The 21,760-nt window shown below is 38.0% G+C and overlaps 1 protein-coding gene across 16 annotated transcripts in view; it reads left to right on the top strand.

Moving 5' to 3' along the window:
• The first annotated feature begins 5,255 nt into the window (after positions 1-5,255).
• CAMK2D (calcium/calmodulin dependent protein kinase II delta) overlaps positions 5,256-21,760 on the top strand; it is a 335,351-nt gene continuing 318,846 nt past the window's right edge. For 7 of the 16 annotated variants that reach the window (XM_047718293.1, XM_047718289.1, XM_047718280.1 and 4 more), the window contains exons 1-2: positions 5,256-5,958; positions 7,601-7,695. In XM_047718293.1, the coding sequence (XP_047574249.1) occupies positions 5,894-5,958; positions 7,601-7,695 (160 nt within the window). In that variant the 5' untranslated portion in view covers positions 5,256-5,893. The remainder of the gene's footprint in view (positions 5,959-7,600; positions 7,696-21,760) is intronic. The other 9 variants (XM_047718277.1, XM_047718275.1, XM_047718282.1 and 6 more) reach the window with 2 other exon arrangements.

Genomic DNA, 21,760 nt, shown 5'->3' with positions numbered 1-21,760 from the left:
ATGATTGTTAATATCCATTTTGTTTACTTAAGTATTAGTAACTTGCCCTTTCTTAGCTGATCTACTGAACACTTGCAATTTTTAATTGCAAATGGCCTAAAAGAGAAAAAAGAAATCTTCTATCTTTGGTTTTCCTTTTGTATTTGTATGTAGAGATCATTTCAGTCTGTCTTCTATCTCTTTGCCACTTTTTGTTAGTTGATGCTATCACACACACACACACAAAAGGGATGGAATATATTTAGAGCAAAATATTGTGTGGTCTTGGTACTGATGTGATTTCATCTGATTGAAATCTAGCAATTTAGGTAATGATAGGGCTCTGCTTACAACTAGTTTACCCCCAAGCCCCCCTCCTCATACTTTACCCCTCCTCCTTTGTTGGCTGTTACCTTTTCCTGTATTAAAGAATATATTTTAGGGGCACCTGGGTAGCTCAGTCTGTTAGTATCTGCCTTCAGCTTGGGGCATGATCCTGCAGTTTCAGGATCCAGTCCTGCATTGGGCTCTCCCTGCTTGGTGGGGAGTCTGCTTCTCCCTTTGACCCTCCTCTCTCTGGTACTTTCTTCTCTCTCTCAAATAAATAAATAAAACCTAAAAACAAAAACATTTTAAAAGAAGATTAAATTTGAATGCTTTTCTTCCACCTTAGCAAATAGAACATTAAGAGTTTATAACACTAGCTGATCTCAATTTTTTTGTGATTAACCTAAATCAATTGAGAAACCAAGTATGTGCATGTTTATAATTTTTTACATTTACATTTGAACAACGTATTTTATTTTGTATATGATCTTCAAATTTTAGAAAATGTCTTAACTTTAGGGGCGCCTGGGTGGCTCAGTTGGTTAAGCAACTGCCTTTGGCTCAGGTCATGATCCTAGAGTCCCAGGATCTAGTCCCACATCAGCCTCCCTGCTCAGCTGCGGGTCTGCTTCTCCCTCTGACCTCTCCCCTCTCATGCTCTCTCCTCTCATTCTATGTCTCAAATAAATAAATAAAACCTTAAAAAAAAAAAGAAGACGAAAATGTCTTAACTTTAATCTGGTAATCCTTCATTCCCATTCTGTAACTTCTGACATTCTTTTCACATTTATGAATTCCTACTTCTTCCATCATAAAATGGATCGTCTTTCCTAGTAGTAGTGGTATTTAACTAGTTTAGGGATTACAAAAACTCATTTCAAAGCCACATTTTTCATTTCCTCACATTGACTTGTGTCTTCACAGTGAGATCTAATCATTTGAAACTTTGGCATCTGTCTTTTTTTTTTTTTTTTTTTTAAGATTTATTTATTTGACAGACAGAGATCACAAGTAGGCTGAGCAGAGAGCCCGATGTAGGGCTCGATTCCAGGTCCCTGGGATCATGACCTGAGCCAAAGGCAGAGGCTGTAACCCACTGAGCCACCCAGGCGCCCCTCCCACACATTTTCTAAAGCTCCTTTTCTCAGCCTCTGGATCACTCTAACGTAAGTCAGAATTTTATGTGGGTTTCTGTACCTGTCCAATACTTTCACGCCTGTTAAAGTTAGTTGTTGGCAGGGACGCCTGGGTGGCTCAGTTGGTTGGACGACTGCCTTCGGCTCAGGTCATGATCCCGGAGTCCCGGGATCGAGTCCCACATCGGGCTCCCAGCTCCATGGGGAGTCTGCTTCTCCCTCTGACCTTCTCCTCGCTCATGCTCTCTCTCACTCTCTCTCTCTCAAATAAATAAATAAAATCTTAAAAAAAAAAAAAGTTAGTTGTTGGCAATTAATACACCAATAAAACTTCAGTCTAAAGGTGATCATTTTCAGTCAACACAGTCACAGTATCCCATGATTAAAAGTGCTTATTCAGAGAAATGGATTTTAAAAATACATTAAAAATTTACATCAAAGGAAAAAGATCTAGTACAAATTTTCTTGCCATTGAGGTCCATAAAGGAAGAAGGAATTTCCATTCTTTTTTAAAAGATATACCAGCCTTACTAAATTTTACATTGTAATAAAAGACAGATGCCAGGGGCTCCTGGGTGGCTCAGTGGGTTAAAGCCTCTGCCTTTGGCTCAGGTCATGATCCCAAGGTGCTGGGATGGAGCCCTGCATCGGGCTCTCTGCTCAGCAGGGAGCCTGCTTCCTCCTCTCTCTCTGCCTGCCTCTCTGCCTACTTGTGATCTCTGTCTGTCAAATAAATAAATCTTAAAAAAAAAAAAAAAGACAGATGCCAAAGTTTCAAATGATTAGATCTCACTGTGAAGACACAAGTCAATGTGAGGAAATGAAAAATGTGGCTTTGAAATGAGTTTTTGTAATCCCTAAACTAGTTAAACACCACTACTACTAGGAAAGAAGATCCATTTTATGATGGAAGAAGTAGGAATTCATAAATGTGAAAAGAATGTCAGAAGTTACTATTCTAGTTGCTGGAAATAGAGCAGTGAACAAAGTAGACAATAACTCAATGCCTTTGGGGAACTTATATTTTAGTTGGGAAGTATAAGCAATTAACAAGGAAAAAAATAAAATTTGTAGCTATACTAGATAGTAATAGATATTAAGGGGAAAAATAAAGCAGGCAGTGCAAATAGAAATCGTGTCTGAAAAATGTGCAGTAATTGATAGAGTGGCTAGGGAAAGCTACATCGATAAGGTGAAAAAATGAAATAGGAGAAATGAATATTCCAGGAAAGAGAGAATAGCAAATGTGAAGTTCTTAATCAGGAGCATGCCAAGTCATGCTCCGGGAACAGCAGAGGCCAATATGGCTGGAGTAGAATGATCCAGGGCACAAATTGAGGGTAGGAAGACTAATGGAGTCAGGGTAGAGGGCAGATCTTGGAGGGCCTTGTAAGTCACTTTTAGAATTTTGGTTTTTAGTCTAATTGAGATGCTAAGCCTTCAGAAGTTTTTGAGCAAAGGCATGATTTACTCTGACTGATATTTTAAGGGGACCATTATGCCTGCCGTGAAGAAACTAGAATGAAGGGAGTCAAAGGCAGAAGTAGGAGACCAGGAAGAAGGCAAGAGATGATAATCCAAGTGGAATTTCTATGTAACTTTAGGATTATTGTCTTAAGAAAGCCCAACTTCAGAAATAATGTTAATATTTGTTTAAATAAGATAAACATTTTAATCAGTCTAAGATATAAGTGAAGAAACAGCACAAATATTGAACAAGCAGTGTTAAAAATACACATTTATTTTTAAATAATACATCAATATTAAAATTGTTATGTTTCCTTCATTGTATCATGCAATCATAACCATTCACAATTATTGATATTTAAATAACTGAGATAAATACTGTAATTATGTAGGCCTCATTTCTTGAATACTTAAGAAAACTTTTTTCCCTGAGTTGTAAAATTTAATATTATCTTTATTTATTGTTTTAATTTTACTTGTTTCGTTTTTAGATTCAGAAAATATTAAATGATTGCATTATAACTTGGAACCATATTGTTAAATATTTAATATATAAGTTAAAATCTTAAGCATGGACCAAATCTTCTTTTTTAAATTTTATAGCTCAATTATTAATATTTAGACAGCTGTTTTTTTCTTTATATAACTTTTGGTACCATCTTGTATTATTACATTTTACACAATGTTCTAATTGCTTTTTTATGAGTGCGAAAAATATGTATAAAATTCAAGTTTGTTTCAATAACTGTTAAAATTTGTAAATATTTTGAAAACTTCAGTAAAAGCTCTACTATTGCCAGAATGGCATTCCCCAGGAGGAAATGAGGGAATTACGATTATGTGTGACCCTGGGCGAGGTAATTTACTAATCAACAGCAGCCCCGGGGAGCGAGCAACGATTTCTCTAAACGTATATTCAAGTTATCTTTTATCTTCCAGCTGTGGAATTTTGAGTCCATGATATAATGCTAGTGAACAAATTATCAGAACTGCAAGGTTTTTAGGGTCCCATATTGTAAAACGAAGTAAGGAAATACTGTTCATAACCCTTTTGTTCTGCCTTTAAGTTTACAATTACATAGTTTATTAAAAGACAGAAGACAATAAGAAAGGCCCAGAGGTTGTTTTAAAATCAGTGATTTATTTTAAATGTAATGCATAATTGTTTCCCTTATCTACTGTATGCTAATGAATAGGAAGTATTCTTGAACTGTTAAGTGGCTTTTCAGACAGTAATTTACAGAGTATAGTTATGTGTGTAGTTATGTGTCACTATCTAGCCAGATCTTTGATCACACAAGCTGAGCACACTCTGCCTCTCCTTTTCCTTTTCTCCTTTGCAAAACGAAACGGGCTAGATTGTGTTCATGTGATGCTAGTGACGTCAGTCCCAACCCGGTCGCGTGACCGACACCCAACCTTCTCAGCACCCGGCCCCCGCCTCCGAAGCCGGAAATCTCGCGAGAGATCGCCTTACTATCAGAACTTACTGAGGTTACAGGGGAGTTACTCTGAAGAGAAGGTGTGGCTCCGTGGGGGGAGCTTTTGCTTTCATTCTAGCGTTCATGGCCGAAGCAAAGGCCTTCGGGGGTTGCCGGTGTCCCAGCAACCCAAACTAGAAAACGGCGGGGGGAAGTGGAGAATAAGGTGGCAGTCATATCAGAAGTGAAACGTGGCGCAAGGCGGGCGTCGCCCCTCGCTAAACGGGCTGGGAGCCGGCAGCGCGGCTTCTGCTGGGGAGGAGGAGGGCGAGAGTCACTGGGAGGCTGTGGGAGGCTGGGACCCTTCTAAGGAAGCAGTCAATTGCCCACATCCGGCCCCCACTGTGTCAACACCTAGCGACGCCGAGATGAAATGGTTGCGCACCTCACGCTCCCACCTGGGGCACCGCGGCTCGCCGGTCAGCTTGGAGCGGTTTCTAGTGCCCCGCGCCCACAACAGGGCCGGGGGCCTCCACGGGCCCCGGCAGTACGTCCTGGCAGCTCACGATTTACCCCGCACCTTTCCGCTAAATCAACCCCAGATTTAGGCGGCAGCTTAATAACGAGTTTAACTGGGTAATTTTGACGTCTCGCCTCATTCACCTAAACCCCCTCCAGGCTTCTCCCTCGTACATCTTCCTCCGCCCACCTGGTCTCTTCCTAGACGGGTTTGCGCGAGTGTGAGACCTAGGGCGGGAGAGCGAGATCCGCGAACGCGCAGGGTTGGGAGTCGCTAGAGGGAGGTGTGGGACCGGCGAGGAGGGGGCTTCGTAAGGGAAGGGGGCTGGCAGGCGGAGAGAGTAGTGGGAAGAAATGGGAGGGGGTGAGGGGGTAGAAGGCGGAGGGCTGGGGACGGCGGACTAGGCTTCGCCCCATCCGAGCGCTCTTTCTCTCGCCGCGCAGTCTCGAGGCGGCGCGGACTTGTGGGGGAGCGCCAGGCAGCCGAGGTGCCGGCAGGAGGCAGGCCGGCCCCGGGCGCGCACGCTCGGCCGAGCCCCGGCGCGCCCTGCGCCCGCGCCTGCTGACAGCTGCAGCTGGGCTCGAGCCGTCCGCTCGCAGCTACTCGGCCTCCGCCCCCTCGGGCTCCCTCCTCTCCGCCCTCACCCCTCCAGCCCCGGTGCGCTAGTTTCGCAACTGCTTGCCTCTCGCCCCGTGCCCGGCTGTTTTCCATTTCCCGGCCCCTTCTTCCTGAGTAGTTTGCCCCCCGCATTTGGGGAGAGGGGCTGGAAAGGGGGCGAGGGGAGCATCCAGAGGAGAAGGAAGCAAGGGCCGGTGGAGGAGGAGGAAGAAGAGAATCGCCGGACCTTGGGGAGGCGACCCCACACCACCCTTTCTGGTCATCTCCCCTCCCACCCCGCCCCTGCGCACACTCCCTCCCGGGCGAGCTACTTTCGGACGAGGAAAGTAAGGGCGGCCCTGGGTGACAGCGCCGCGGGGCCAGTCCCGGGGAAGCCGCGCGTCTGTTCAAGTCTTGTCTGCCACGCTCCCAGCCAGGGACCGAGGATGGCTTCGACCACAACCTGCACCAGGTTCACGGACGAGTATCAGCTTTTCGAGGAGCTCGGAAAGTAAGCCTGCATCTGCACGTCCCCTTTCCAGCAGAGGGCGGGTCGCATTACCCCCGACCCACCGGCCTCCCGCGTGGGGCGAGGGAGTTTGGGAGACCAGAGGAGAGGGAGGAGGGCCAGTGGTGTGGCAGCTTTGAGAAAGGTGCTGGCTTAGCAAGAGGAGGGGACAGAGACGGGAACAGACCCTCCACCCCGGCTGTGGCCGATTCCGATAATCTTAAACCCACCTTCTCCCGCTCCCCCACCCTCTTGCACTAGAGACTTAGTGGATTTACGATCCCTGCAGTTGTAGATGTCATCCTGAGAAGTGTGCGAGCGTGTGTGTGTGTGTGTGTGTGTGTGTGTAGAGGAAACAAGAACCCATGTAAAATGCAACATAGATCATGTTTTCTGTAAATAGAGATGCCTCCTGGTTAGCCGGCGTGTCCGCCGTACGACCCACGTACGGATGAGAACTCACTGCCACAGACGGTGCCATATTTATTGATGCCGAAAGTTCAACTTGGCGTAGAGTCTATTTCGCATCCAGTAGTTGTTCTGTCCAGGAAAAGGGTCACCCAAAGGAACTCGACCCCCCCGCCCCATATCCACAATTATTCTTTGTACCAGATTATTCGCTCATCATCATCCTTCCTACGATTTACTTGTACCTCTTGGCATTCTCTGGGAGGATTTATTTATACAGGCAGCGGAAAAGACTTGGAGACCGAGAGAAAGCTTCCCAAGGATAGCCTAGCGTTGTACAAAACGACCTCCTATACTCGACTGGCAGAACTCCTCGGAGAATTTAAGGAAGGGGACCGGAGACCTCCTGAGGACCTTGTGCTTAGGGACCTAGGGGCCAAATCGTGAATGTTGATTTATGTAGCATCCAACCCAAACCCAATTCCTCTATCGCTGGTGCCAACTATTACTTATGAAAGGGGTGCGTTTATATATATATGTGGTTGTTTTATACAATTGAATTCATGAAAATGTAATTATCCTTTAAATGTAATGAAAATTATATCCTTATATATTTATATGTTGTCTGCTGTTAAAACATGGAGAATATGTCGGAAGAGCAGCTTAATTCAAATCTCTCCCTTCCCCCAGCTCAAAACAGGGCACAGAAATCACCATATCAGGATTTGTTAAACCACACAAATAGTCCCAAGATTTATATTTTAATGAAAACAATCGCCATATTTACTCACTCAGAGCCACATTAATTTTTTTTGGGGGGGGGTAACAAAATAAATAGGCAGCAGATTTTTGCTGCTCCTCCTCAGCCATGCTCTTTGCAGGGTTTCTTCTCTTTTCTTTCTTTCTTTTTTTTTTTTCTCAGCATTTGGTGCTGTGTGAGTGTGAATTGTAAAATGTTTTCAAATTTCATGTGCAAACAAGAGCCGTCGTAATTGGCAGTTCCTATCATTTTGTTGATTAATAACGTGTGCTCCCAGTTAAATAAAATTTACTTTTATTCTTCAACATTAAAGAAGGTTTGGGTTTCCAGGAAGAATCGTTCATTTTCTGGATATTACTGTAGTGCACTGATATTTTACAAATCACTAAATGCAATAAAAACGCTCAGATTGCTATAATTTTTTAAAAGGATATCAGAGCTGATTATATTGATGACATGCTAATTATTGGTTTTCAGGGGGGCTTTCTCAGTGGTGAGAAGATGTATGAAAATCCCTACTGGACAAGAATATGCTGCCAAAATTATCAACACCAAAAAGCTTTCTGCTAGGGGTGGGTATTTTCAACCACATATACAGTATATGTTAATTTGTCATGTTGATGTTCTGTTGTGTGTAGATATATAGTTCTAACTGAATTGTAGACTTATGTTTTGGGATTATTTCCTTTCTGAATGCCTCTTGGTATGTATAGTTTAAAAGTAAGTGAACATGAAGAATTTTAACAACAAATTATTAAATAATTACAACTGTCCTATGAGCAGTACCATACATAACTCTATTTTAAAGCAAATAAGTGTCACTAAGTGCATTTTGCCTTTAGCTGTGCTGTGAAATAACTTTCAGAAATACCCTGGAATGGAAAAATGTAAGTCTCAAAACTGTCGCTATTCTCTTTTGCTTTTAAGGGAAAAATAGGTCACAGCTCAGTTGAATCATATTTCAGTTGTAGTTACACTTGAACTTAATTCATCAAGGTATATTTAACAGTAATAGCTTTGGGAGGAAAAATTTATCATTGCTATGTTCTAGGAAGTTCAGCTTGATTTTCGTGTTTCTGTGTGCAGTCCAGACCTTTACTGGGTCTTCCGCATTAAGCCTTCTCATGGACTCCTGTAATGTATTTTACACATGTTTTATAGCCACAGAGATAATTCTTATCATAAAATAGCTGTTGACATACGCAAAAAAACTTGAAGGGACCTCACTGCATTCTATTTTGTTGAACTCATGTGAAAGTACTTACACTGAAATGTTAGGCATTCTAATTATTGTGAGCACGTGTCTGAGGTATTTCCATGGGAATTTATGGTTTAATGAAATTTAAATGAAATTAAAATGAACAAAATACCACAGTATAAGCCCATTTTGGTGACCTGGTTTATTTTAAGTAATGAGAGAAGAAATCCTATTAGGGTTAGATTGCCTCATTTAATTTGTCTTCTAAAAAGTCCTGCTTCGTAGTATCTTGGTATCCTTGAGTTTGATCTGTGCCATGATCCCCTCCTCCCATCCCCATTGTTACAAATTCTACTTTTAGCAAATACTTGAGGTTTAGATTGGCATTTCAGTTTATTTATTTGAGTGAGATTTTGTTGTGATTTCCTTCATCCGATTTTAACAGTATTCTGAGGAAAATCTATGTGCTGAACTAACTAGCACCATAGCTTCACAGCTTAAGAACTATTGAGAAGCACGTTATGCTTGATTATGTTCCCCTTTCCCTTTTCTCCCCAGTCAAAAGGAGTTGCTAAACTGTAAATGACATTTTAGTTTTTAAAAAGAAAAAAATGAAAATGTGTAATTCTTTCAGTGCTTGTATGTTTTCTTTCTGTGTGCCAGGTACTTTTGTCAAGAGTAGGGATATCAGTTCTTTTGGAGGCATTACGACCCCTATCTGAAATCTCTCAGTGGCTTTAGATTTTCTCTCAAAACAAATCAGTCTTGTGCTTCACTTTTACTGATGTTGTTAATTAGAGTCATCCCTCTTCATCTACCCTAATTCATACTCCCTACATCAGAAAGGCAAATACACGTGTCTCTGCTCACACATATTTTATTTTCCTTTCTTCTGCCTCCAGTCTATGGAAGATAAGTCTTCTCTAACTTGATGGGATTCCTTCTTCCTGCCAGTGTTCCTCACCTGCTTATACTCTGCTTTAAAGAACATCTACACCCAAAGCCACCTTGCCTCATCTGGATTCAATGATTCCAATTACATTTAGGAAAAGTAATTAGGGTGAAGTACTAGAAGACATGGTTCTTCTCCTTCTCCAGTTTTCTTTCCTTGTGACTGATTTTGGGCAAGTTTCTTAACCTGCCTATGTTAACCCTTCTGAGGAGTGAGGTGGTAAAGAAGCAGGTGTTGGAACTAAATGCTCTGGGTTTAAATTCTGATTCTCCTCCCTATTAGCTGTGTAATCTTGGGCAATTTACATATTTTCGATGAGCCTTCATTTTCTCATCTGTGGAATGGAGTAATAATGTAACCCTTCCTCTTATAGGGTGTGTGAGGAGTGAATTAATATGGTATAGAAGAGCATCTGGTACATAATATGTCTTCAATGCATATTAGCTGCTATTATTATCTCTTGGGTTGTTGTAAAGATCAGATGAGATTACTTATATGAAGGAATGTGAAAATTATAAATCCAGGGGCAGCCTTGATTTAGCTGTGAGAACCCAATTTGAATCTTTGCTTTACTACTTCGTGTGTAAATTTGGTTTAGTCACTTTTCTTGATCTCAGGTTCTTCATTAAATGGGGCAGAAGTACTCATAGGGTAGCATGGGTTGTTTTGAGGATTCAGTGAATTTTATGAGAATCACTTCTTAATTGCAAGTACTGAGTCACTTTTACCTATTACTGCTCTCTTGTAAAATGTTATAGTACTTTCCCGCAAAATGTTCAATTTATTTTATCACCATAATAATTAGAGCTGCTTATAGCATATGTATACTTTAAATGTGTACGTTTGTTTAAACTATACCCGTATTAAGTTATAAACTCTTAAAACAAGCTTTCATTTTTTAGTGTAACATTTCACAGCATTGCGTACATAGGAGGGGCTCAGTACAGAGTGACTAGGATCAAATGTGCATATTAAGTGGTTTGTGAATAAGTTAAATACTTAGTTTATCCCTAGGAACAACCAAATACTAGATGTAATCTATAAAGTAGTATATTAAGAGCATATGCTTTAAAATATGAACATTCCTTTAAAAACACTCCCTTCTCAGAATATAATAATCATTAAAATGATCTTTGCAGAAAAATTTTAAGATAATATATTTAAAGGGAAATTAGAATGATATGTAAATTAGCATACTTTATTTTCCTTAACATTCTGATTTTTTTTTCTTTTGACTGCGCTTAGCAGTTTTTGTAGAGCATGTAATTTTTTTGTACAAATTTTTGTTTGTGTTATTTAAAATACCATGCCTTTGTAAACCTAAGCTTTAAGCCTGTTTGTTTTAAAGACCAGGTAGGTCCTCCAACTCAAATAATGTTCTTTAAATGTAGCATTACAACTGAAAAGGAAAGACCATTGTCAATACATTTAAGATCATGAGGGATTGCCAAAAATTTGGCTATCTTCTTGCACAAATTTGCACATCCAACTATACTGTCACCCAGGCATTTTTCTGTGCCTAGATGTTAATGGATTTCCAGCAGACAGTTTCAGTTGCATTTCCTCTCAGCTGTTAGTCACACAAACCATATTTGGGAGACTCAGAGTCTGTTGAAGAATTTCTTCCCTTTTACATTAACACGTGCATGCACAGAGCATTCATTATATGATACTGATCAGATCAAGTACACTGATATATAATTTGGCTTGTTTTAAAAATAATGTAGAAAAGTTTCAAACATATTTTATATGAAATTTCTGTCTTAAGTTTTTCATTAGATGGGATTAGAAGGCATACTTAATAACTGGTGGTTAGTGATGATAGAATTTTGTCTCCTGTTTTTACCATGGGAAGTGGAAATCGTATCATTTTGGTTCCAGACAATTAGGTTGGTACTCACAAATGCTAATTTGCTCTGCGGTTTTGATATTTTGTTGATTTTGACATGTTTATAACTGTAATGTATTTGTCAGGTTATGTGGAATCAGTGAAGGGTTGTGATTGCAGTTCAGAATCCAGTGGATTGCTGGTTCTGATGGAAGATGTCCTTAGAAATAGTATTTGTGATTTATTTCACATTTTAAAGGCTTCCTGTGGTAAAAGATTTTTTATGGTAGTAATGACTTCTTGATGTTCATTTTCCAATGTAATTTTTGATCATTAGAAAGCAGTTTTTAGGGGCGCCTGGGTGGCTCAGTGGGTTAAGCCACTGCCTTCGGCTCGGGTCATGATCTCAGGGTCCTGGGATCGAGTCCCGCATCGGGCTCTCTGCTCGGCAGGGAGCCTGCTTCTTCCTCTCTCTCTGCCTGCCTCTCTGCCTACTTGTGATCTCTGTCTGTCAAATAATAAATAAAATCTTTAAAAAAAAAAAAAAGAAAGCACTTTTTATTACATGGGGTCTGATTTGCCACAAGTCATTGTATTTGTAAAATGTAAACTACAATAGAAGCTTTGAAATAGTTTACCCTATTACAAAGATATTTTAACTCTACTCCCTTGGTAAAGTTAAAAAAAAAATTCATTTTATATTTCTGTAATACTTCATAGATACAACACAGTTAAATCATTTGGAATTCGTTGATTTTCTAGTTTTGTTAATTCCCAAATTGATGATCTTAGTAGACTATGAATCAGGACTTTTTAAAACTACTTGACCATATACAACAAATTAGGTCTCCTCTGTGAAATCTGAAAGTTGCATATATGTCCTCAAATAGTCTTTTTTTGCATTATAATAGAGATGTCAATAACTAACTTTTGTTACTTTTTTTCTTCCTTGGCATCCAGGAAGTCAAGAAATTACTGCAGCTTTTCAGCCTTATGGTTACTTATTTTTAAATTGGAAGCAGAACTGAGATGTTAAAGATGAATCAGATTGTTCTGATTACACATTATTGATTTGGCAGTTTGGAGCTAATTGGGCAAATTAATATTTTTGAAAGTTTCTTGGTTTGAGCAGTGTTTTAAGAAAAAACTAGTAAATTATTTTTATTTTTGCATATGGAATTTCTACAGCTCTTTAATTACTGGGCCCCAAAGTGGCATGTATCATTTTTAGCATTTAGTGTCCTTTAGTTATGTTTAGTCGTATTTGCATTCTTACGTAGGTTTTAATATTAGATATCTATTTTCCTCTTTTGGTGAATGAGAGCATTATTGATATTCCAACTGGTTAGGAGATAAAAATGTATATCTGCATTTTTAGGAAATAATAATCTTTTCTGTATTCCAGCATTATTCAGATAGGCAAACTTAATAAAGAGTAGGTTGTCAGATGCCTCACTGTGATATTAATAACTAGTGTCAACTGATCACGCAGTAGGAATTGAACATCTGGAGAAGAACCTTCATTGTTTATACAATTAGATTAATACTTTTCATTTCCCTTGAAATATTGAATCAACTCAGTATAAAAATTAAAATTTAGTAGTAAATTTTTATGAGCCCTTTTAAGGTTAATAATCATGAATTGTTATAAAGCACACACTGGGATTGTCTTGGGCATTTAACCTCGTTAAGTGCTAAGTAGAATTTGTTAAGTAGAATTTTATTTAATTTTTAAAAGTCTTTCTTGGGGGCTCCCTGGGTGGCTCAGTGGGTTAAGCCTCTGCCTTCAGCTCAGGTCATGAACTCAGGGTCCTGGGATCGAGTCCCACATTGGGCTCTCTGCTAGGCAGGGAGCCTGCTTCCTCCTCCTCTCTCTCAATCTCTCTCTCTACTTGTGATCTCTCTCTGTCAAATAAATAAAATCTTAAAAAAAAAAAAGTCTTTCTTGGGCTGATACCGAGGCAGACCAGCTCTTAGTATCTCTAGGACTGAGTTGGCATTTTCTTTTTTTTTCTTTTTTTTTAACTTCTGTCCTTCTGCATTTATTAGTGTATGGTGTACACAGTGTTTCTTATTATTGACAATTAGTTAATGATTGTTTAGTAAATTGTGTAGCTATACATTAAGTGGAGTCTAAGCAATATTTTTATTCTAAACAAAAAAACCTTTGTAGTAATTTACATTTCATACTACTTTATAGATTATTAAACACATTCACTTCTGTGGCCTTATTTTATATATTTTTATTTATAAATAATGAATACAGTAGGCAGAGTATTAGGAAAAGTAAGTCTATTTACACAAATAGACATCATAGATGACATAAATGGTTTAAGTCTAGCATGAATAAAGTGCTGTTGATTTTCAAAGGAGGGAAAGATTATTTCTGCCTTAAGAGGTAATAAAAGGCTTTTATATAATATGGATTTAAATAAAATTTTAAAACTATAATCAGTTAGGGTTCAAGTACTAAAGTCTAAATAAACAATTTAGTGAGATTATTCAGGGTCTTTCGTAAAAAGGACTGTCTCTTACACATCTTTTATTTTCTCAGTGCAACATATAGAATCAAGTATTTCTTTGGGAAAATATAGAGTTCCAACTTGTGAGAGAAGATAGTGTTTTCATTGCTACAGTAACATAAAATCAAATTGAAGTTTGACAGTCCCTCCATGCTGTTTTCTGGAAGGAAAACAGTGTGGTGAAAAATCTTACTAAAACATTAAGAAAATGATTACAGAAGAATTAAGTGTTTTGGTAAATTCAGTTAACTGATTGAAAATATCTCAATACACAGTAAGTTCCTAGGATTACTTCTTCTAAATGTTTCAGTTTTTGCTGAAAAGAGAAACTCAGTCCTTAACCAAAACACAGAGTTACTCAGGCATTCTCTTTCTCCCGGCTCAACTTGTTTAACCAGTGAAGAATGGAAGACAAATGTTTGTTGTTTTTTGTTGTTTCTTCTTAGAGAACACTGTTGTATGTGTCAAATTCATACAAAAAAGTGGCAAGTGAGAGAAAAATATAAAACTGTCAAGTGTTATAAATATTTTATAAAATTTATAAATTATAAAACTTGACAGTTTTATATTTGTTGGAAAAATAACAAGTGCAGTAAGTCATATAAAGGTATATAGATAATGTTGTCATGTAATATTTATGTACCGTTAATTATTCTACCTAAGAGTCTCTTCTCTTTTTTTAGTTAGATTATATAGGGATTAAAAAATTTTTATTACATAAAATCTTAAAAATGAAATTATGTTTTATATATTATGAAACAGCGAGTACCCGATAAACCTCTATTTAATAGCAAGAGTATTCCCTCTACTTTTAAAGCTACCTGTGTGTCCCTTTCTGATTCCCATCTCTTGCCTTGCTCCAGGAGTTAATCACTATTTTTTTTTTTAAAGATTTTATTTATTTATTTGACAGACAGAAATCACAAGTAGGCAGAGAGGCAGGCAGAGAGAGAGGGAGAAGCAGGCTTCCCGTTGAGGAGAGAGCCTGATGCGGGGCTTGATCCCAGGACCCTGGGATCATGACCTGAGCCGAAGGCAGAGGCTTTAACCCACTGAGCCATCCAGGCGCCCCCCTATCTCTTACTTTTTAAGAAGAGAAATCTCTTTTTATTTCTCCATGCCTTGGAACTTTTTAATTAATTGGTTGATTTCACTTGTCCAATCAATTACCAGTGGAAAATTTATGCTCTCATTATCTAGGTATATTTAATTGTCTTGTATATGTATTTACATGCATAAATTTATGAAATAAACCATTAATTCTCATATTAGTATATAATTTTATCCTATTCCTTAAGGCTAGGGAAGGCATAAATTATTTGGAATTTAGTTAGTAATAGGAAATTATTTTCTTCCTATGTCTTTCTGAAGTAATTTCATTAATGATGATGCCTATGCATTGAAATAAAGCAAGAGCAAGTTATACAAAACTATCTTATTAAAGGTAAATATAGTTAGTGAAAATTAGATTTTTATTCTAATAGAGAAGTTGTAGAGCTGAGATATGTCATATCATGCCATTAGTGTTTAAATTAAAATTTGATATCCTTGGTAAAGAAATATTTTTGTGATTTTTGGAAACTGTGTTCTGATAACTTGAATTTCTGCTGTGAAGTGTATTCATTAGTAATCCAGGCCCAAACTTACTCCTCCCTGATAAACTCAGTAATTTCCTCCTTCTATGAATGGTGCCATAATTTTCCTGGACTTTCAAGCGTGCTTGATTTTCTTTCTCTTCCTTAAAGTATCTCAATGCTTTCCATCTCTTCCTTTTTCACCAGTCTAACTTGAGGTCTTTTTTTCTTGCTTCAGCTCTTTTAAACAGCTTCCTAAACCGGTTTTCCAGCTGAGGGTTTCCACGTTTTTAAAATTCATTTATTCAGTTCATCATTAGATCTTTCATTACACACTGTGCTGGGCATCTTGATAAATTGTAGGGATACAGAGGTGAAAAGATAAGAAATCTGCCCTCAAGTACTTTGTGGTCTGTTAGTGTGGATGATCACTTGGCAAATACAGTATAGTTTTTGAGGACTATAATAGAATTATGCACAGGGCTTTCATGTAGATACAGGCTGAAGGAGGTTGTTGTCACACATTTCTTGAAGAGATGTGTGAGATTGTGTTTTTGAATGGCAGTTGAGTCTGGCAGAGGAGGGAGAAATGGTTGTCCAGGCAAAGTAAGCAACCTGTTCAGAGGAAGGGAGAGCGTTCTGGCTCCACCTTCCAGAAGAGTGAGTACAACTAGTGCTGTTGAGATTCTTAAGACTCCGTTCAGGTGGGGCACCTGGGTGGCTCAGTGGTTAAAGCCTCTGCCTTCAGCTCAGGTCATGATCTCAGGGTCCTGGGATCAAGCCCCACATCGGGCTCTCTGCTCACAGCAGGGAGCCTGCCTCCTCCTCCTCTCTCTCTCTCTGCCTGCCTCTCTGCCTACTCATGATCTGTCTGTCAAAAAAAAAAAAAAAAAGACTCCGTTCAGGTGGTGCTGCCTCCATGATGCTGTCTCTAACTCATTCTCTACCCTTCCTTTCCTTCTTTAGTCCAAAGTGATTCTTTTCCTCCTCCTTTGAATAGCTTTTTCATGTTTCTTAAGCAGCTGATCACATTTCTCCTTTTGTATTTTAGTTATATATGTTGTAGATTTCAAACATCTTGTGGACATTTTTAAGCTTATCTTTGAATATGTGTGCCTGGTACAGTAATAACAATATTGAATAACTTGTAAATGTTTGTTGGATGCTGGACAAAATAATGAGTAAGCAAATAAGATTCTTTCTCCAGAACTACACGTATGCTTAACACAGAGAGACCTGTGACAGAGAAAGTCAGTGAAAATTGAGTTAGGGTTTCATGTCAAATGGGATACAGTAACTCTATAAAATTATTTTTAATCCATAAATTATTTCATTGGTTCCTTGATGACAAATTATGCTTTGTTGGAAAGAGTATATAATTTAATAAGTTTTTGAACAGCTCTATGTAAATTCTTATTGCTGTTTTTTTAAATCATGTAATGTAAAGTGGCTTAATAATAAGGGGTTAACATTTTCATGGTCTGTGTGTCCATTAGTACCACTTCGGTAATGCCAGATTCATGCTATCATTAAACTATTTTAAGTGTTTGGATTTTTAGGTTTCTATCCATTCTCCAGAGGTGCTTACTTTTGACTTTTTTTTTTTAACTTTATTTATTTATGAGAGAGAGAGAGAAAGCATGAGCAGGGTTTAAGGGCAGAGGGAGAAACAGACTCCCCATTGAGCAGGAAGCTGGACGTGGACTTGAGCTCAATCCCAGGACTCCGGGATCATGACCTGAGCAGAAGGCAAATGCTTTACCTACTGAGCCGCCCAGGTGCCCCTGACTTATTTTTTAATGAAGTCATTTAAAAAAGAATTTTGGCGATACTTTATATAGTTTTGGATACACAAATCATAGATATTATTTGTTTTTAGAGAGTATTTGATTTTTTTAGTAAAGGCAGTTGGAGGCCAGCTGTTAGAACTGCTGTGTCTGTCAATTCAGAAACTTGGTAAAAGGACTAAAAAGTGTGCTTTTCAGTATTGGAACTCCCTTAGAACAATTTATGTTTTAAAGCACTTATTTCTTTATTAGGGGTTTCACAATCCTATAATTTTATGGTGTATCATATATGTATGTATACATATATATAACATATTCACACACATATTTTAAGAAGACATGCTGTTATTTTCATAAAAACATGCAAAATATTTGTATGTAATCATGGTGGAAAAAGTGATTTGTGATTTGTGAAATTAGTTCAGCTGAACATTATGGCCATTTTGTAGAAATTTTATCCATGATTAATTTTTTAGTAAAGCAAGTTGTATATGCTTTTATATTAAAGATTATATATACATTAATATTTGCTAGGTGCAGAGAGAATTGTACACTTTGGACATATCTCTGAAATACTTTTTAATTATTCATTACCAATTTGTATAAGTACATTAAAAATTGTATCATAAAAATATATGTATACTAATTATGCAGTCTGGAGAAATACAGAAAAACAGAAAGAAGGCAACATATTCATTGTTCAGTTTTCCCAGTTACTGTGGAGTTTTGTCTTTTTTTTTAATTGGTCAGAATACTGTACTAAAATACACAATTTTGTGTCCTGCTTTTTTGCATAATATTTTAAAATTTCTCTGTTACTACAAATCTTTTGAATTCTGAACTAAATTATACTTCACTAAGTAAAATATTCATATGTTTAGTATTATTACTTTTTAAAAAAATTTTGCCTTTTGGTATGATAACTGACAAAAGAGTTAAACATTGGTGAAACTTTTTCATATTTTTGATTCTTAGGAGATATTCACAAGGAGAATTAATGGGTTAGAGGATGTAATATCAAAATTTTTGATGAATTATTGCCAGGTTGCATTTGCAAGTTTAGTTCATTTCTGCTTTGGGGGGGATCATGATCTTAAATTTGGGTTTACTCACCTTCTTCCAGACCCTCTGCTAGGTATGGATAAACAAAGGTGCAAAGTTAAGGTCCTTCATCTCACAGTGAAGTAGATGTGGAATCAAGGAAATTACCATACAGATTGTTGAGTGTCACAATGGAAATGTTGACTCTTTCTGAGGTGTAAGGACAAAACTGTTGGGTTGGTGAAAGGTAAGGGAAGACTTCCTAGAGCAGTTGATATTGAACTGGGTTTTGAAAATAACCAGGTTTGACTTTAAAGATGGACAGAAAAAATAAATTAATAGGAAATTATTTTAAAAATTCATGAGGGGGCACCTGGGTGGGTCAGTCAGTTAAGGATCTGACTCTTGATTTTGGCTCAGGTCATGATCACAGGGTCCTGGGACTGAGCCCGAGGTCGGGCTTCATGCTCAGTTCAGAGTCTGCTTGAGATGCTTTCTTTCTGCCCCTCCCTCCACTCATGTTCTCTCTCTGTCTCTCTAAAATAAATAAAATCTTAAAAAAAAAAATTATGAGGGGCGCCTGGGTGGCTCAGTGGGTTAAGGCGCTGCCTTCGGCTCAGGTCATGATCTCAGGGTCCTGGGATCGAGCCCCGCATCGGGCTCTCTGCTCAGCAGGGAGCCTGCTTCCCTCTCTCTCTCTCTCTGCCTGCCTCTCCGTCTACTTGTGATCTCTCTCTGTCAAATAAATAAATAAAATCTTTAAAAAAAAAAATGAGAGGTGAGGTACTCAGGAAGTGTCAGTAAAGAGTGAACTTAAAAGAAGATAGATGCATACTTTTTTTACCCAGAATGACTGATGTATCAAGTATAAATTTTCACAAAAGCATGCAAAAAACTGGTGAAAAGTGATGGAAAGTTCTTTTTGCAGTGAATCATTGAGTATAGCAAGACCTGTTGGAAGGTATTAAATAAGGTGGGTTGTGGGAGTTTATAGCCCTGAGTCATTAGGGATGAACAGCTGATAAGAGAGGAATAGCAACTTCGTGTCAACCTCACATTTTGTTTTATTTAGCTCTGGGGCAATACAAAAAAAAAAAAAAAAAATTCAGTGACTAAGTGGAAGATAAAGGAGAGGAGGATAATTAGAGGTTTTTAAAAAAAATTTTTTTTATTATCAACTAGTGTTATAAAAGTGCCCTAGGGAATCCCATTGGTGTTTATAAACAAGGAAATTTAGTCTCTGAAGTTGTGATATTAGATTAATGACTGTTGTAAAAAATGTTTGTAGGTTTCTGTTCATAACCAAAAATAAGATGTTTAATATTCTCTGCCTGAATTCCCAATGTCTGGATTAGTACCTGGTACCCTTCACAGATATCTATTGAATAAAATGAACGATTCCATGACTCCCATACTGCATCATTTTAGGATTAATGAATACGCATTTAGGGACCCAGAACTTTTAGCACTAAGATTTGTATACATTATTTCCAACTGTTGCCTTTTCAAAAAAAATTTTTAAGGAAAGCTCACAATTGCACAGGCAGATTAATTCTGTGCTATAATTTAGCACAACCTGGTGCTTTGAAAATAAGTCATTTATTTCTATCATTAGATAATGGGAATTTACTCATTTACTACTTAGAAGATAACTTCAATTTAGATATTTAACCTCCCTGGCTAAGTTCAGTCATGCAGTATATTCTCTCTGTCTTTAAAAGGATCTTATAGCTGTTAAAAAAAATTTTAAGATTTCCCCAGTTTATTAATATTAAGGACTGTATAAGCCAAAGGAGGAAATATTGTTTTACTTTCTCTCCTCTAATACATAAAATTCTTGGTAGAATATTTTGGAGTTGAGGTAGGAGCTTTGTTGAGCAGGAAATCTTCTATTCACTTCAAAAGCAGTGATTCCAGGTTGATATAGTCATTAGAATGTAGGTTGGAAAAAATTCTAATTCCAGACTGCTAGCAGAAATTTCAGGGTCAAAGTCTACTCTGTTCTCCTGAGTGTAGATCAGTCTCCGGATTTCAGACCATTTTTTCATTCTAGTAGAATTGGAGAGGGCAAAGAAAAAATTGTCAAAGAGAAGTTTGCCTTCTGTAAATAGGATTGAGACTTACTTTTCTCTAATGTTTATGTGATCTGGAAATCATTTTTGGAGAAAACCTTTGGGTTGACAGCTTCCTACGCATCTTTACATTCAGGAAAAGGGCAAAAAAAAATTGTTAACCTTAAGTTGATTTGAAAGAAGAAATGATATTTTATATTGACAACCAATTACTGGATTTCCCATAGCTTTGTATCCTTCATTTAGTCCTGATAATCATAGAGTCTGTATTCTGCCAATGACTTATCTTTTTTTTTTTAAGATTTTATTTATTTATTTGACACAGAGAGATCACAAGTAGGCAGAGAGGCAGACAGAGAGAGGAGGTGAAGCAGGCTCCCTGCTAAGCAGAGAGCCCGATTCGGGGCTCGATCCCAGGACCCTGGGACCATGACCTGAGCCGAAGGCAGAGGCTTTAACCCACTGAGCCATCCAGGTGCCCCTGCCAACGACATTATAAAGAGAGGGTCCTAAGGCATGAACAGGGATGGCTGAAGGATCATTGGGATAGTTTATCTTTTAAAATAGTAATGGTTCTTAAAAATGGAGTTCATATTTGTTGAACGTTTGTAAACTTTATTAGGTAGAGACCTTAAGGTATATGTTTGAATAATCCAAATGGAATAAATCCAAATTTAGAAAGACCAGCATTAGAAATATTCTGTGAACACACACAGGTCAGTTTTAAAAATAGTGCTTAGCTTTGAAAGGATAATTTCTCCCCACCCTGCATGAAAATGTTTTATTCAGACCTTCAATAATAAGCTTTGGGGAAAAAAAAGTGTTGGGGAGGGGGAGTGTGAAATGAGTCTTCTGAAAAATTCTTGTATTTAGCACCTTTCATGGATTTTAAGGATTCAAGGATTTTAAGACATTCCCTAATGAACCTCCCAGTACTTCTGGGGTGTGGGTAAAGGACATTCAGGGATTCTTGTGCCCAGTGCTGTAAGGCCTGCCATCCTCAAGTGACATGTTGCATTTGTTTCATGGTGCACATCACATTCCTGCCAGAGCCAGGGAATGGAGGAGGCAGTATTACCCAGAGAGATTTAGGTAATAAGGAGTTAATTACCTAATTTGGAAGTTGGTTAATCTCTGTGTCATTAGTCTCATTCCTACAAAAATGTTCTATCTTTAAAACATTTGATATGCTGCTTTATCCCCAAGAAAATAAACTATTTCACTTTTCCTCTGTGTGAATGTGTACTTTTGGAAGTTTAACATTTGGTAGTGAGGAATATGATAGTTAATATGTACTATTGTTGAGGGAAGAAAGCAAGGTTAGCATTTTCTTTAAAGACAGTAGAAAAGAATCATTTATATTATTCTTGGGCAAAGCAAGCTGTAAGGGACATGGAAATAATGAGACATGGTCAGTTCCCACAAAGAACTTAGAGCCTGGTTTGGAGAATAGGAGACACACATAATTTTAGAAAGATAAAGATGAGTAGCAGAAAAATGTAATATGATAATTCAGTGTACCAAAATGACATTTAGTTGTGGAAACAAGCAAAGTAATATTGAGGAAGTAGAAATTAGGGTGGGTGGATAGAAGGAAGGAAGAAGAACAAAGACACTGGGGTGCAGAAAGTCACGTAAGATTCAAGGAAGAACCAAAAATACC

This window comes from Lutra lutra, chromosome 2, assembly GCF_902655055.1.
Source record: "Lutra lutra chromosome 2, mLutLut1.2, whole genome shotgun sequence".
Classification (NCBI taxonomy): domain Eukaryota; kingdom Metazoa; phylum Chordata; class Mammalia; order Carnivora; family Mustelidae; genus Lutra; species Lutra lutra.
Note: the sequence above shows the minus strand (reverse complement) of the source record. Positions and strands in the feature narration are given on the sequence as shown.